Below are 17,414 nucleotides of genomic sequence, written 5' to 3' on the forward strand. Positions count from 1 at the left end.
AGCGCGACCCTTAATTAATCATCAAAGAGTCCTTTGACCGGGGCTAACATTCATATCTGGTAATAGAAGTAGTTAATTAGTGAGCGATTTAGCAGTCAAGTGCTTGGAATCCTCTCTCGTTGGACGGCCATGGAATCCATGGCATAATGATGTGTAGAGGTATGATGTACGGAGGTAGAAGACGCATGAATGTGTGGCTAAGAAGATAAGGCCGGTTGGGAAGATAAGGCTTGGGAACGTGTCCTGCGTACAGGTTAGGTGGACCCAAGAAAAGCATACGTGGGACTGGTTTGGTTTGTGTCCACAGCTAGCCTGGGAAAAAAGGTTGCCTGGCGTGGACTTGATTTCCTGGTGAATTGTTGCCTGGGCAGGCAGCCTGATACGAAGGATGTTTGCTTTAGGCCTGGCCTGGCGACTTGTTAGACTTTAAAAAAATAATAATTTATGAGCCCATCTACCGAGAAAACCTCCGTACTTGAAACGCCAGGCAGCTATCATTGCTCTGCAGGCGTGGGAATTCTAACGCCTGGACCAGGCTAACCCCTTTGCCTGGCTCCTCTTCCAGGCTAATTGCACCTGCACTTTTTCATGCCAGGCAACGCCAGGCATATTCAGGAAAGCAACCAAACAAGCTACAGGCTACATCCAGGCACGCTGCAGGCTAGGCCATGTTCACGAGAACTCGAACCAAACTAGCCCTGAGAGACGAGCGTCTGATCTCCACCGATCGAACGTCCCGCGCGCGACCGGCCCAACACTCGGCCGGTCGGCCGGGTACAAACATTTCCCTTCTGGAAAACGGACGCCGCGACACTCCCTTCTAGAAAACGTGCGCGCCCCCCGCCAGGCCGGTGCACCATATGCGCGCGCCCGCATTGGCCAAACCCGGCATCCTTCTCTGGCTCGTGTCGCCTCGCGTGCTTACTGCTGCCACGTGGGGGCACATTTCCTCGGCTTCAGTCCAGCCAACCAACCTTTGGTGAGTGCGCGCCAAGTACAAAACAAAACACTCCACGCCGTTCATTAGAGAAAAACACACTCCGGCCCCATGTACTCGCGCGTGCTCCTGTTCGCTGAATTGAGCGGCCGGCTCACACGCATGCATGTGGCAAAAGATTTGTCTGCTAGCGCATGTACACTGCGGTCATAAATACATCCACACCAGTAACTTTGCTTTAGAAAAATAGATCTACGTGCATTTATTTTTGAGTTTTTAAAATTTGAAAAGTCATATTTTTTGAACCGTGTGGCGAAATTCAGATCCGTTTTCACCTTTGGAATCCATACGATGATATCTTTGAAACTAGATCCTATATGGATATATTTTGATGAACTTTTTTCGATGCCGACTTTGGTGCTATATGGTGCAACTCTATTACTACATGGTGCAACTTTAATACTGCATGGTGTAATTTTTTCAAAACTAATTTTTAGTGCTACATGATCTAACTTCCTATGAGGTTGCAACATAACAACAATGACAACCAACTTTTATGATATGCAAATAGTTTACTGCCTTAGCCAACTACCTAGTCATCGATGTGCAAGCCCCTCGCTACTCGTGGATGTGTAATTTTCCATGCACACCTTAGCCACCCACCTTACCCATCCACCTTATCAGAAATATGTGCAACTTAGTCTGTTGTTCTAGCCAACTGTCTAGTAGCCGACGTGCAACTCCTTCCTCTTTCTACTTGGGGTGTGTAGTTTGAGTTGGCTGAGACAACAAATAGTGCAATCCACACATCCACGGACAGGGGGAAGTTGCACATAACTACTAAGCAGTTGGCCTGGGTAACAAATGAAGTTGCACATCTCACTGTTAGGGGTGGTTGGGGTGGAGCTGCCATCACTAAAACTGCACGTCCATGGGGGTAGGGAGAAAGTTGCACATTCACTCTCAAATAGTGGCACATTGACTACTAGGCACTTGCACCTAACGGGGATTAAATTGCACACAACAAGATTTGAATAAATATACTCATGCAGGACCTAGTTTTGAAGAGCACGATGTGGGTTCCAACGATGAAACAGGATCTTAATTCCGATATTTTAACTTAAAAGTTATGACTTTTTTTAGAAAAATGAAAACCCGAATTAAATGGGGTCACAACTATTCGCATGCGTGAAAATTGAACGTCCACAAGTAGGAAAAAGTTGCACATCCACTATCATGTAGTTGTACATTGACTTCTAGATAGTTGCACCAAACGAAGATTAAGTTGCACAAAAAAAATTCGTCGAAACATACCCATGCGAGATCTTGTTTCGAGCAGCACGTCGTAAGGATTCCAACAGTGAAAACGGATCTTAATTCCGACGGACAGTTTAAAAGTTATGACTTTTTAAAATTTCTGAAATCCAAATTAAATGTGTTGCATGGTTTTCCTTAATGGCATTTTTTAGAACAAGGGGACCAGGTGGTATTCCTTTTTGGTCGGCCGCTGGCTAACCCTTCCAAGCGGCCAGGCGCTCACTAGAAGCGTCCAAAGTTTGTAACCATTTGGTTCGTTATATTATTTTGTAAAATATGCTAGACTTGAAATTGAATGATACTACCGTTTTGCCGGAAACTGAAATTTCAGTATTGCTGTGTACCTTTCATACTCCAAAATTTAGACTCATCTCAGTGTGCATTTTTCGATGGCCGCTTCGCTTGTATTTAGAAAAATTCAAGCATATGAGAGCTAGGAACACCGTTCTCGCAAAAAAAAAAGTAGCAAAACCAGCACAAATTAATATGACACGTGTCCTATAAAAAAATACATACGCACATCGTTTTGTTAACAGAGAACACAAAAACGCATGCCTGAACAAAAAAAGAAACTCAAAATGATATAACAAGATATATACTTGTAAGAAAAAAAAGTTTAAAGTACACTTTCTTGTTCTTCGGCTATAAGTCTGGTGCAACTTTGGTTTCACAACTTCATCCTACACTATTGACCCCTCAACTTTGAACCCGAATAATTCGGTCCTTTGCACAATACAAAGTAGTGTGATGGACCACATGTCAGTAGGTATATACCCATGGCAGGACAATCCACACAAAAATATGTAGATTATATGCACATTAAAATTACAAGATTTATGAAAATGAATGCTAGATTTATTTAAGGGGTATTTTGCAAAAAAAGAAATATACTTAAAATGTTCCAGGAACTTTACTAAAAACAATGTGAGTATACACAATTCCTAAAAAATACATAAAGGATAATAATTGTTTTTAGAAAAAGATACTCACTCCATAGAAAGATGAGTGGATATTAAACATAAATCATGAAATGGTACTATTTCAAGGATGTTACTTACCTTATTATGTTTTACAATTGTTATTTCAAAAATGTCTTGATTTTAAAATTTATTTGGCTTCAAATTCACTGATAAAGTTTATTATAAAGGCGTCATTTTTCATATTTCCCTTTTTTGTTTACAAGTTTACTTTTACTATATTTTTTTGGCTAGTTTGCCACATACATGAGACCACTTCAGGTCATGCTGAATTTTGCTTTTGATTGAGGTGAAAGATCAAATTTATTGGATTCTCATGGTGAGATACTATGAGCACAACCAACAACGGAAAGGATCATACAAACAGCTAGTTCTTCGTCGACAAACTCGTGTGCGTGCATTTTTAAAAAGATAACCATGTCCCTAAAGTCACAAGCGCGGAGTTGTCCAATCTTCACCTCAACATTATACTTACAAAAGGCAACAATTATCATATCTCCAATATTAATGCATCCTCTCGAATATCAACACATCCAAAATGTACCAAACCTGAGCAATAATTACTAATATCAAGCAAGGACTTGAGTTGCAACAAAGTATATCACAAGATGGCAAAAAATCAAGGGAAGCACACGTATTTAAGTGAACTAGGTAAATGCCCGTGCATTGCAACGGAGCATACATAATTTAGTGATTCAACATCAAATGTGCACGACATAACCGTTAGTAACCTCATGGACATCAAGCGTATTGTCAAAGTTTTTGACGATTAAATCACTCTTCTTCACTGGTCATTGTTGCGATGGGAAAGAAGGGTAGACGCATGACATCGGGAAGGGGCTTACCAGAGAGAAAAGACATCACAAAGCAGCACCATGACGTTGTTGGTAGCTGCGCGCCTCTGTCGCTACCATGATTGCACTACATGTTGTTGTACTTCCATATATTGAGAAGTTTAAGGCATGAAAGCTAACAAGACAACCCCCAAAAAAACTAACATGAAAATCCATAGGAAGCCCTCATTAATCACTATAATTCAGATTAGTACAATTTTCGTTTGCTCTGGCACGAGAAAGCAGGATCATTTTCTGGTACATACTGAATATAAAAAAAAAATCCTTATTCAACATTACAATGCTTTCAAGCTTTCAGCGGCTTCTCTTCGCTATTTCTAACCATCTTCTAGCTCCTCATGTTTACCATCTTCTAGCTTTCTCCCCACTTGATCATCTTGATGCATGCCGCCGTCACAGCAAACCTTACCTCCACACTCATTGTTACTCATGTGTATCAATTTCACATAAGCAAGACATTGATGAGAAGATGGAACGTGATTTTATTCAACTGGGTAGATGAATATATGATCAAGTGGAAGAAGAATTAAAAAAACACCATGAGGTATAAGAGAAATAATAATAAAATCACCAAGGAGGAGAAACAAAATATTGTCCTAACATTCACAAGAAAAAAAAATACACACTGCTAGAAAATAAAACTAAGCATCATGGGCAACTAAACCTGGACCAAAGATAAATATTGGAGATGTAATGGGGCTCATAATTTAATATAAGTGGATCTACACACGCCCACAACAAGGGACTCACTTTAGTTCTTGCTCTGCCTACTTTTCCAGGAAGCATTTTGGTCCTCCATACTACTCCCTTCATTTAATGATCTTACATTTTGAAATGGAGGGAGTATATTCCTAGTTACACAAGTAGGAATGAAAATATGAATAGTAAATTAATTACTCCCTTTAGTGATCCAGAAATGGAGAAGAAAGTATTCTCGCATTCTTCCCCTGAGGTGACCCTGGTTTATCGAACCCATGGGAGGAAGGTCCCCTTTAAGCTAGGGTCTCTAGCAAGATTTTGTTAAACAAACAATTCCAGCTTCTGACCGGATTGAAATCAAACAACCTGGAGTAAAACACATAATAAAATAGGCACGGGTATGAGGTCATAATGCTTACAACCATTCATTTGCATTGGGACCAAATATAATCTTAATTTGTGCGCTGGAATTCACCAATCGAGATGTGCTTGTTACGAATCGAAGTGAGGGATGTGCTAAAATCACGTCTTGATCCACACCCGTCCTGCATCAAGAGTTAGTTGTCCAACCGAATGTCCTATCCATCTCGCAAGGTTGCCTAGATAATTAAGATTGCAATAATCAGACAAGAACTTTGGACATTTAGTGACTACACCTCTTGAAACCTCATGGATAAGATCCGTGTTACCATACCAAACTCTTCTATCACCGATTTTCATAATAATAGTTCACGATCTACCTGCCCATAGCCCATCCGTGGCTCGCTCTCCATGATCCTGGATACATGCAGGGATGAAAAACGGAAACGAGAAAGGTGACATCTATGGAATAATTTTATTTCACACATACGAGACGTTAATTCAAGACACTTTCATTGACCCCACAACAAATACAGAGGGTTGCAAGGCTCTTGCCTCAACTCTTACCTTACCGAACTACTCACACATAAAGATCAGATCACACGAAGACCACATTGAAAAACACATCGTGGAGATTGATTGATTGATAATACGTCTCACAATGGATGCCGTGTGTGATGCACGATTGCAAGTATGATCTAGTGGGAGAGGGACCACGATGGTGATGGTGGCTATGGAGATGGAAATGGCGGCGACTCGGGTTAATGGAGATGGTTGAAGATGACTCCGTTCTGGCTTCGCTCATGGACTGTTAATATTTCGGCTTCGACCCCTTTATAAAAGTTGTTCAGGTGGATGAGAGGCCTCGGTTTCTACATGTTGCTTTATTGGTTGTTGAATTTCTTTGTACCAATTGACCCAAATTTAACGGGTTGCCAAATATTGGTTGTTTATTGATTTTGTACCGATTGATCCGAATTTAATTGGTTGCCAAATATTCTAAAGATTTATAAGGTTACTACCTGAAAGAACATGCGGTGCCCCCATGATTGGTTTTGGTAATTGATGACAATCTCTATGGACTAATGGTTGCCTTGAGTTATATTTGAAGGTTTTTGTCCATAGGCTTTTCTGAAGTACATGTGTTGGTTTCAAGGAGAGTTTGTGTCGACCAAGGTGCTATTCAAGGAATTACCTAAAAGATTGGTCTTGTGAGAGGTTGATCAAGACTAAGTCAAAGAGTGAATCAAGTTGATCAACACACAAAGCGTAAAAGATGTACCGAGAGGGATCAAGTGATCCCATGGTATGGTAAGCATTGTCAATTATGCTTTGTGTACAAACCCATGATCTTCGTGGGAGTTCTTTGTGGGGTTAGGTTATGGTGTGCAAGTTCAAGTGAAGCATCACGAAGAGATCAAATGCTTAAAGCTTGCCGCCCATTGTGGTGACAATGGACTTGTGAAGATGTGTGGAAGAGAGGCTCGCCCATAGTGGAGTATGGGGGAGCAATCATCTAGTCTTCATCGAGCCAACGCAATCAAGAAAGGTGGTCCAACTTGAGGGAGTCAAGATCGTCATCATCTAGCTCAAGTGGACTTTGTGCAAGGCAAAGGTTTTCCCTTGATAGGTTTTCTATTTTACCGGTCCCATGGTGGTAGTTGGGAGACCGGGTTTTTAGGATCGTTTGCCGTACTATCAAGGGGGGCTCTCGATGAGTTGCTTGATCGTATCGTTCGTAGAGAGCTCAAACCATTGCATCCTTGCATCATCTTTATTGGTTCTTGTTTGGTTCTTCTCCTTGAGAGATTTGGAGCTTATGGTCATTTTTATGACAAGCTCGAGTTCATCGAAAACGGAGTTCACTTGCATCTTCTATGATATTTTCGATGTTGGAGGTTCTGCCGGTTCTTCTCTGTTGGAGGTTTCTCTCCTCTTCGCTGTTTTGATGCTACTCGTTGTCTTGTTTCCAACAAGCTTGAGTTTGCTCATTTCGGAGATCATTTACAGAAGTTATGGCAGTTCTGGTTTTACTGTTTCCCTCTGTTGTCTTCTCTACAAAATGAAGGACTCCTAGTGTTGCTAATCTGGGGCATGCGGTAGTACTGCTCTCCAGAGCGGTAGTACCGCAGGCCCTTGCGGTAGTACCGCAGCCCCTGCGGTAGTACTGCAGGTGCTCACGGTAGTACCGCTCTGTGGGAGCGATAGTACCGTGGCCTCAGGCCAGGCGCAGCTGCTCGAGCGGTAGTAGGGGCGGATGTAATTTTTTACATCCGCGCCCTACGTGGTAGTACCGTGGGCTCTGGCCAGGCTTAGCAGCATGAGCGGAAGTAGGGGTGGATGTAATTTTTTACATCCGCGCCCTACGCGGTAGTACCGCTCTTCGTGTGCAGTAGTACCGTGCCAGATTTTTGCGCAGGTCCTCCCTCAGCGAAAGTAGGTACAGAAGTAATTTTTTACTTCCGTGCTTTCTCTGCGCCTAGTGTTGCCTGCCTTACGGTAATACCGTAGGGGCGCACGGTAGTACCGCTCCGGCGGTTCTACCGCTCGTTGCCCTGTGCAACAGGCCTTCATCTAGCCAGTGCTGCACATGCGGTAGTACCACACCCTGCAGCGGTAGTACCGCAACCATCCGCGGTAGTACCGCAGCTCCGTGCGGTAGTACCGCATCGTGCGGGCTGAGTGAGGGGATAACGGTTAGATTTCTCCCCACCTATAAAAGGGGGTCTTCTTCCCCATTGAGACTTATCCTTTGAGCTCGTGTTCTTCCCCCATTGTTGACCTTCTTCGAGCTTGATAACTCTCAATCCCTCCAATGATTCTTGCTAGTTCTTGAGGGAAAAGAGAGAGGAGATCTAGATCCATGTTTCCACCAATCACTTTCTCCTCTAAGTGAGGGGAACCCCTTGGATCTAGATCTTGGATTTCTTGGTGTTCTCCTTCTTGTTCTTCCTCTCATCTTCCTCCCTAGCATTAGTTGCTTCGGTGGGATTTGAGAGAGAAGGACTTGGGCACTCCGTGTGCCCTTGCCATTGCATTTGGTGCATCAGTTTGAGTTTTCCACGTGATACGTGGAAGTTACAAGTTGAGAAGCTTATTACTCTTGGGTGCTTGGTACCCTTGAGCTTGTTACTCTTGGGTGTTTTGGACAGCCTAGAGCTTGTTCCTCTTGGGTGCCTTGGCGCCCTAGACGGTTGGTGTTGTTCGGAGCTCAATCATTGTGGTGTAAAGCTCCGGGCAAGCGTCGGGGTCTCCAATTAGGTTGTGGAGATCGCCTCGAGCAATTTGACGGGTACCGGTGACCGCCCCCAAGGGTTGCCAAAGTGTACGGGTTCGGTGACCGCCCCCAAGGGTCGCCATTTGTACGGGTTCGGTGACCGCCCTCAAGGGTCCCTTAGTGGAATCACGACATCTTGCATTGTGCGAGGGCGTGAGGAGATTACGGTGGCCCTAGTGGCTTCTTGGGAAGCATTGTGCCTCCACACCGCTCCAAACGGAGATTAGCATCCGCAAGGGTGTGAACTTCGGGATACATCGTCTTCTCCGCGTGCCTCGGTTATCTTTTACCCGAGCCCTTTACTTATGCACTTTACTTTGTGATAGCCATATTGTTCTTTGTCATATATCTTGCTATCACATAGTTGCTTATCTTGGTTAGCATAAGTTGTTGGTGCACATAGGTGAGCCTAGTTGTTTTAGGTTTTGTGCTTGACAAATTAACCGCTAGGTTTATTCCGCATTTGTTCAAGCGTAAACCGTAATTATTTTAAAGCGCCTATTCACCCCCCCTCTAGGCGACATCCTCGATCTTTCACTACCAAAGATTGATCAAAAATTATTTGTACCGACTGAGCAGAATTTAACGCGTTGCCAAAGATACCATATTGCTAAAGAAGAGATTGATTATCATACATGAATTACTTGGTTACCAAAGATAGAAAAGTGGGTCTTTTCTCTTTTCCGGCAAATAAAAAGAAAGAAAAGAAAAGGATTCTATCTTCTCAGAACTTTTTTTAGGTCAAAGCAACGCTTTATAACTTAACGGTGCTCGGGCAAATCGCTCGAGGCACAAGCAGCCACTTGGGCTGGTACATCAGACCCCCAGTTCATAATCTGGTCTACTAGGTACAACCGGCCAATATTGGCAAGCTCATGGGCTACAACATTAGCACTACGACGACATACAGATATCTTGTGTTTAGAGAACCACATCTTCAGCTGATACTTCGTGTCCCCGATGATGGCCGCATATGCTGACGAGTCGGCCTTCCGGAGGTCCATGGCTTCCATTAGCAGTTGGGAGTCTGTTTCAAAGATGACCCTCAGGCTGCCCAGGTCAGCCGCAAGGGCTACAGCATTGGACAATGCATCCACTTCCACCGCGAATGCATCATGTATATGGTCCTGTCTGCCAGCCCTTGCTGCTACGATATTCCCGACCGAGTCTCTCGCCACAGCGCCCCATCCAGCATGTCCATCACCTGGGACAAAAGATCCATCCGCATTGATTTTCAGCATATCATCAGGCGGGGCAGTCCACTTGTCCATGGAAACTTTCGTCGGTGGTTTAAGATGAGTAATGCTACACTTACAAACGAGTTACAAGGTTTTACAAAGAGGGTTAATTTGATTGGTCAATAGGTGAGGAGGCGGCCCACCCCCCTGAAAATCAGAGGGGGAGGGGCAAGTTTATGATTGGTTAGTAGATGAAAAAAATTCTAGTCAGCGTGTAATTGCGTGTAACTCTTTGTATGTTTAGCATTACTGGTTTAAGATAGACTTGCATATATTTCATAGACTTGCATGTATCCCATGACAGCGGTGCGTGTCCTCCTCGCAACCTCCGCTGCTGACGCAGCAAGCTCCCCCTTCCTCAGCTTGTTGCGTATGCTCCACCAGTGCCACCAGAAAATTAAAAGAAAGGAAAAAGAACGAGGGGGTAGATGGTTATGCAGATGGTATGGCGGGAGCAAATATGGAGCCAGCCGCTTGCCACTTGCGGCCTCCACATCATTGCTGTGACTCATCATGCATATATGAGCCGCGTACGAATTGAACTGAAACCGCGGAGGGAAAAAACGACGAAAATCAGGCTAGAATACGACTCCGGGAGCACCAGAAGTCCCCATCATTTGCGCACCGTACGGGATTTTGGTATTCTCCCTTTCATTCGCTCGCAATCGTACCTACGTACGTACGTACGGGGCACCAGTTATACTACTCGGGTCGAAAAGACGAGGCTGCCCTCAACGCCCCCCGCCGTCCTATAAATCTGGCCCGCCCGCGAGCGCTTCTGTCACACCCACACCACAGACACACACACCAGCATTCCATCCGCCTCCGACCGCGAATCCGCCCCGCCGGCGAGATTGAAATTTCTCAGCCAGCGCTTTCTCTCCTCTCCGGTAAGCACTCCATCCGCCTCCGACCACGAATCCGCCCCGCCGGCGAGATTGAAATTTCTTAGTCCTAGTTCCTCGTTTCTTCCCTCTGCTCACGCGGTGAGAGAGGCCTCTTCGATCGGGCGGAGATGCGCGGGTTGTCAGTCTTTGCGCTCGATCGCCGCCGCCGGGCCAAGGCCTCCTATTCCTTCCTTCTGGATCTCTCAATTTCTCCCTGTCAAAAAGGATTCCAGTACTACTCTGGTATATTTGCTTGCTTCAAGTTGGTTGGTACCCTAGATGTTGACATTTTTTCTCTCTATAAACTTGGTCAAACTTAGCAGAAACTGACTTGGTCGCCTTATATTATGATGAGGAGCGAGTATTATGGATTCGTGTTACTAATTCATTCATGCTCGCTTGATTTTGAGGTTTCAGCCAGACTTACATGCTACTACTCCAACCAGAAGCGGCTAATCTGCTATCGTTTTTCTCTTCAACGTTTGCAGGTACAGCAACACTACATTCTAGACCTGCTCGATACAGCCTTTGCAAGCACAGCAGGTACCTCAAGAGCCTTTCTTGTTTGATGGAAAGTGCAAACAAAGGAGGGTTTCGCCTTTTCAGGTGCCTCAAGTGTTTTGACATTCTACGACAGCCTCGAAATGTTTCACTCTACTACTCCGGTGGATGTAACATCGCCATTAGAGGTACAAATTCGAGGGTACACTGCCTAATTAGAAATGAATTACTCCCACTGTTCCTAAATATAATAAGATGACGTCTTATATTTAGGAACTGATGGAGTAAGAACTAGCTACCTTTTCTCCTTATCAACTACTGTAATTAACACCAGTCAGTTCGCTCAAGCTTTTGGGGAATTGATTTTTTTTCTCTCTCTGTGTGTGTGTTTGTGCGTATGCAGCTAAAATCAATGTCAAGGGCGGACCCAGAAATTACTTACAGCTTCTCATCCTCCCTTACGTTACCTTAAGTTCTTTATGTATCAGCTTCATTTCATTTCTAACGAAGATTATAAGCTGGACTTCTAGACCTAGCCACCGGGGTGCAGATTTGCCACTGAGCAATGGGGTGTCTCCCCAAACCAAGGAACTGGATTCCATGGGTGTTGCCGCTAATGATTCTTGCACTACTCTGGGTGCTCCAAGCTTTGAGAGCAATGGCACGGGTAGAAACGAGAATGAGAATGTTATGATAGCTGAAAAAAATGTCATGGTGGTTTCACATACCGAGAGCAATGAAGATGACAATTCTGATGGCAGGAGCACCATTGGAGAAATGGGAGATCTGAACAGTGCAACTGTGGCGCCAAGGGTTTTACCCTTCCATTTATTGGAAAATATTACAAATGGTTTCTCTGAGGACCGGAAACTTGGTGCGGGTTCGTATGGAAATGTTTACATGGTACGATTTATGCTCTATTTATGGTTTCTAGCTATCCATAATTTGCTATAGTTAGACATGAGGGTGCCTGGGATCGAGGCAAGTGGAGGAGACAACATAGGATGACTTCGACGACTGGGTGGTGCTGATCGAGCACCTAGTCTCAAGCTCCGGGGTGAAAACCCTAGGTATGACCCTAGTTGGTTATACCTGGCAATGACAACATTTTTACGCCTTTACCCATTGAGGCATTGCTCGGACTAAATCTTTAGGGCGAAAACCCACAATCCGGCAGTGTTGGATTCGGCGATGGCGGCGTTTACTCGTCATTCCATTCCTGGAGGCATTGCTTTTCGAGAACTTTTCTCGTAGTCCTTATGTTGTCCAGGGATAGTTGGGGCCGGTCGTCGTTGCATATCGTCGATCGTGTTTTGATCGCTTCAGATTTTCTTTTTCTTTTTTCTCCCTCCGCCTGGCATAGCTTCAGTCTTCTATGATTTTGCTCTTTGCCGGCATGATTTTTTACGTGTGTGCGTTGGTGTTAGCTGTGTGCATTTTAGTTGTGCAAATGCAGAGGCCGGGTGTGTTCATTATGTTTATATCCCCTTGATGCTTCATTATGAATCAATAAAATACACCCTTTATCCAAAAAAAAAAGACATGGTGGTGCCATGCACACCTGTGATTGCACGCACACCACACATCCCCTGGTGAACCATTCGTTATTCCCTGTACTATTTATCATAATACTAATCATGTATAGATCTGATGCATCTAGAACCTACTCCTTATGAATTCAGGTGCATGTCAAACAGTCAAACACACATCAATACATACCACTCTGCTGAGATTTGATTATAGAAAGGAAGCATGTTCATATTCACAAGCCATGGGTCTCCACATGTTCAACCATGGCTATGTACCAATTTCTGCTTTATTAATGTTAAATATTTCACTACAAACAGAAAATTAAACAATGCATGCATGCGAGATTTTGAATAGGGAGAACATGAAGACGGGGAAAGAATTGCTGTGAAGGTGCTTCATTACACTCCAGGACTTGATGAGCAATTTGAGAAGGAGTATCTCAACCATGCAAGCCTCCAACACAAAAATATTGTGCGCTTAGTTGGCTATTCTCATGAAACTCATTGTGTATACCAACCATATAATGGGAAAATGGTTTTCGCGGAGATGAGAAAAAGGGCGCTTTGCTTTGAATATATGACTAATGGAAGCCTTGACAAATTTCTTTCTGGTATGATGCATGGTGTTATATTTGTATTAGAAGGTAGCATGTTAATTAATTATTCATAACACAAATTTTTGAGTATGTCCTTTATTTGCTACAGATGAATCTAGTGGACACGATTGGTGCACACGCTATGCAATAATTAAGGGGATCTGTGAGGGTATGCAATACCTGCATGAGGAATTGGGTTCCCCTTTATATCATTTGGATTTAAAACCAAGCAATGTATTGTTGGATGAGAACATGGTTCCAAAAATAGCAGATTTCGGCTTGTCAAGGCTCGGAGGAGAACACACACAAATGACAAAAAATGCTATGGGAACACCGTAAGCTAATTAATTTCCCACGCGAATAAAATATTTTTAAATATTTTAACAAATTCTATATATTTGCATTGGACCAATGTTATTGGTAACATGTATGATGTGCCATGCAGTGGGTACTTACCGCCAGAGTACATAGATGCAGGTGTAATCTCAATTAAGTTTGACATATTCAGTTTGGGTGTTGTAATCATAAAGATAATGACCGGACCAACAGGTTACTTCAGGATTGCTGAAATGTCTCCCAAAGAATTCGCCGAGCTTGTAAGAGAAATTGTTGCCTTCATTGATATCTGTTTATAGTACATATTTCATTATGCATAATACTTCTATTTTTTAATGTACAACCATACTTTATGTCCCATATTGTAGGTACATGTGAATTGGAAGAATATGCTACAAGCAAAATCATTGTATGAGCCATATTCCGAACAAGCAAAGCAATGCATCGAAATAGCTTTACGCTGTGTGGATGCTGATAGACACAAGAGACCGAGCATAGGGGTAATCATCGATAAGCTAAATGAGATGGAGACTGTGCTACAACTTCTTGAGGCGTCAAGGAATGACACAGGTGTTGGAGTTAAACACGAATAGTATGTCACGTGTCCGGTTCCGTGTCCGTGTTGGCTTCAAAGTCATTGCCGAGTAGGATTGCTAGTAGACATAGGTTAGCTACTAGTATATATACTTGACTAGCCCTGTAAACTTTGTACCACCGTGAATCGAAGCAATAAAGAAAAGCAGGCTCGACACGAGCCTGCGAGGCTATCCAAGCAATCAACAAGCTAGTTCTTCGTGTGCGTGCGTTCTTGTGTTTCCGGCCGGCTGGTCGTTGTGTACGTACGTATACGTTGGTGTTGTTGCTGCAGCTTCACGTTGTGTTGCGGTGCACCTCGACGTAAAAGCACTTCGTTGAGATCGTCAGTGAGTTTCGTTGCTTGGTCGTCGTTCGTCGTCGGTCGTCTCCAGTCGTCGGAAAGTACTCGACGGAGTGGACTGGGCCAACAACAGGGTCATACGAGGTGTGATCACTAATTACACAATTGCTTATGTTGTTTTTCTTGTTTTCCTACTAAACGTACATGCATGTGTGTATATGTAGAGAGCATGACTAATCAATATCAAGGATAGAATGGTTCACTTCGTACATACACATCACACTCGTTTTGTTCTTGAGGAATAATCACATTTAATGCCCAGTTTATTAAATCATACTATGGTAACCAATTTGAATTTTAGTATTACTCCTCCAGATTGTAAATGATTTTAACATATGGATGCCTTTATGGCAACACATGACTATATCAAATGTTGTGGAGTAGAAGTATCAATAGAGTAGGGTAATGCAAAACTAGGTATGTGTAGCGGGTACAGTGGTAATCATGAAAATACCGAGTCCATAGCTTGTAGTTTATTTTAATAATACCATTCATATTTTTATGTATGTATGCATGCACGTACATCCATATACGTATTTTAACTCCGTATATACGGGCTGTTTGTTTTATTAATTGTAGATGTGCCCTTGCATTTCAACCGAGTGTGAGTTTATGGATATCCGGCTAAACAATTTTGTAGACTACACACTGCACGTAACGGACAACAGAGGTAAGGTGCAACAAGTAACAGTAACTACCGCTAGTTACCCAGCAAGCGAGACGGCAACCTTCGAGGTCAGTTTGGTATTTTCGGCATGCAAAACAGATTTGGAAGCACCAGGATTTTGTCTGATATTATTTTATGATGGTTTGGTCTTCTGCTTTTGGTCCTGGTGTCGCCGCATGTTTGTTATCTGGTAGCTGATCCGACCGAGAATCAAGGTAATAGAAATTTCATCATCTTTTTTAATCTTGCTTATCTTCGCTCAAATATCTTACCAACCATGATTGGTTCAGATGATCGACATATGCTGGCTTGAGCAGGGAATTATGAGCGTAATGGACGTGCATCCGACAAAGCCTTGGTAGGTCTGTGCTTCTAGCGATATTAATTATGAGGGTAATGGATACGGGGAACATATCTAGCGCACCGGGGCAACTGGTGCTACCGATGCACCGGACCCCGTTACACATTAAAAAATGTTCGAAAAAATCCGAAAAAAATTAGTGCATTGACACAACACACAACATCAATGTATGTTGTCACAAAAATTCAAATCAAAATTCAAAACAATGCTCAAGATAAGAAAATGACAAATTTGACGTCAATGTGCTAATGGGCCAAAACTAAAGCCCAACTTGCGTTATGTACTATTCAGTATCAAATTTGTCATTTTTCTATCTCAAGCAATGTTTTGAACTTTTATTTAAATTTTTATGGCAACGTACATTGATGTTGTGTCAATGCACTAACTTTTTTCCTGATATTTTCGAGCATTTTTGAATGTGCAACGGGCGATCGGTGCACCAGTAGCACCAATTGCCCCGATGCACCAGATACGTCCCCAATGGATATGCCATATGAGCGGTTCATAGCACCTTCCGTTAGCGGAAATTGCTTTGGGAGGCCGAGCTTCATGGAGGCCTTCAAATGCAAAATTCAAAATTCTTGAAAATTCATATTTTTACATTTAAAAAAATCTGATTTTTTTTTACAGATGATGAAGGCATAGTGCATAAGTGTGTAAATTTTCAGGACGAAATACGCTGAAACATGGGCTGTGCAAAAAAGACAAATCTGTGGGTTTTTTAACACATGATACTATTCATCCTCTCAGACCATGAATTTGTCTTTTTTGTACAGATCTCATTTCAACTATTTCATCTTGAAATTTTACACATACGCATCACATCATTGTTTACTTGTACAATTTGTTTCAGATATTTTTGAAACCGAAATTTCCGAATTTCAATTTTTTTCAAAAAAAAGGCCTCCATGGAGGCCGAGAGCCAAAACGCAATTCTCCTTCCACTAGTCACTACTTAAACAGCTTTTATTTTGAACACTATATCTGCACCCAGTTAGGATACTAGACGTACGTACAACTAGAAGCCAACAACCATTTGGAGTTGTTTGGTTTGAAAAAGTGTCTGGTGTAACCGATCTCCGGTTGTATTCGGTGCATTTCCGACTAAAACCAATTGTTAAAATAGAACCAACAATTGGTTGGATGGTTTGATGGGTGATTTTATCCTTAGCCCACTAGAGGTCAAACCACACATTTGACGTCATTTGTATCTAAAAAAAGCACAATTGCTAAAATTAGTTAATATTCTTGAAATAAGTTGAGTATATATGCACATCATACATCTATCATGTAAGAAAATTTTAAATTCAAATTCAACTCATAACTTGAGAATCAAAGAACACAATTTGTGTCATGAAAAGTAGAGAAATGAACCTGAGCTGTGAATTGTGGCCATTAAGACCATCGTAGAAGAATTTGTTGTTTCTCAAGCCATGGGTCGAATTTGGATTTAAATTTTTTGTAACATTGTAGATGAAAAAAATAAAAAATGCTTAGAACTTACCATAAGTGCTTTTTAGCTCAGGTGCACCGGTTTGGCCTCAACAATCTTAATGCATCGGATATACCATCTCCTCCAGTACCAAGTCGATGCGCGAGCATGTAGTTTGGTCAACCACCTTTCTCATGGCTACAGTAAACATGGGCTGCCTAGAATAGAATCCTCCATTTGCCAACTTGGATGAGCTTTTCTTTTTAGTAGTGTTTTGATTTAAATGCTCACAAACATGATAACTGTAGAGTCGTAAAGTATCGTATTTGAAATAAGAATATTGGCAGACTACAGAACAAGAAAAATGGTTAATAGAGTTTTGATGAAAATTGCAATTTGCGGTATTCATTAATCTTCATCTTTTAAGCGCCCTCTTCTGCCACACAGGATTTTGCTAGGTCATTCAACTGGAAAGATCTCCCTTTGGAACCATCAGACCCAGGTACGTA

At 42.6% G+C, this 17,414-nt stretch overlaps 1 protein-coding gene across 3 annotated transcripts in view; it reads left to right on the top strand.

The window, feature by feature from the left end:
• Positions 1-10,804: 10,804 nt before the first annotated feature.
• LOC123043069 (coatomer subunit beta'-2) overlaps positions 10,805-17,414 on the top strand; it is a 13,184-nt gene continuing 6,574 nt past the window's right edge. For 2 of the 3 annotated variants that reach the window (XM_044465413.1, XM_044465412.1), the window contains exons 1-7: positions 13,523-13,768; positions 13,877-14,078; positions 14,519-14,529; positions 15,025-15,180; positions 15,307-15,327; positions 15,403-15,470; positions 17,353-17,407. In XM_044465413.1, the coding sequence (XP_044321348.1) occupies positions 13,598-13,768; positions 13,877-14,078; positions 14,519-14,529; positions 15,025-15,180; positions 15,307-15,327; positions 15,403-15,470; positions 17,353-17,407 (684 nt within the window). In that variant the 5' untranslated portion in view covers positions 13,523-13,597. The other variant, XR_006419013.1, reaches the window with a different exon arrangement.

Source organism: Triticum aestivum, chromosome 2B (genome assembly GCF_018294505.1).
Source record: "Triticum aestivum cultivar Chinese Spring chromosome 2B, IWGSC CS RefSeq v2.1, whole genome shotgun sequence".
Lineage (NCBI taxonomy): Eukaryota > Viridiplantae > Streptophyta > Magnoliopsida > Poales > Poaceae > Triticum > Triticum aestivum.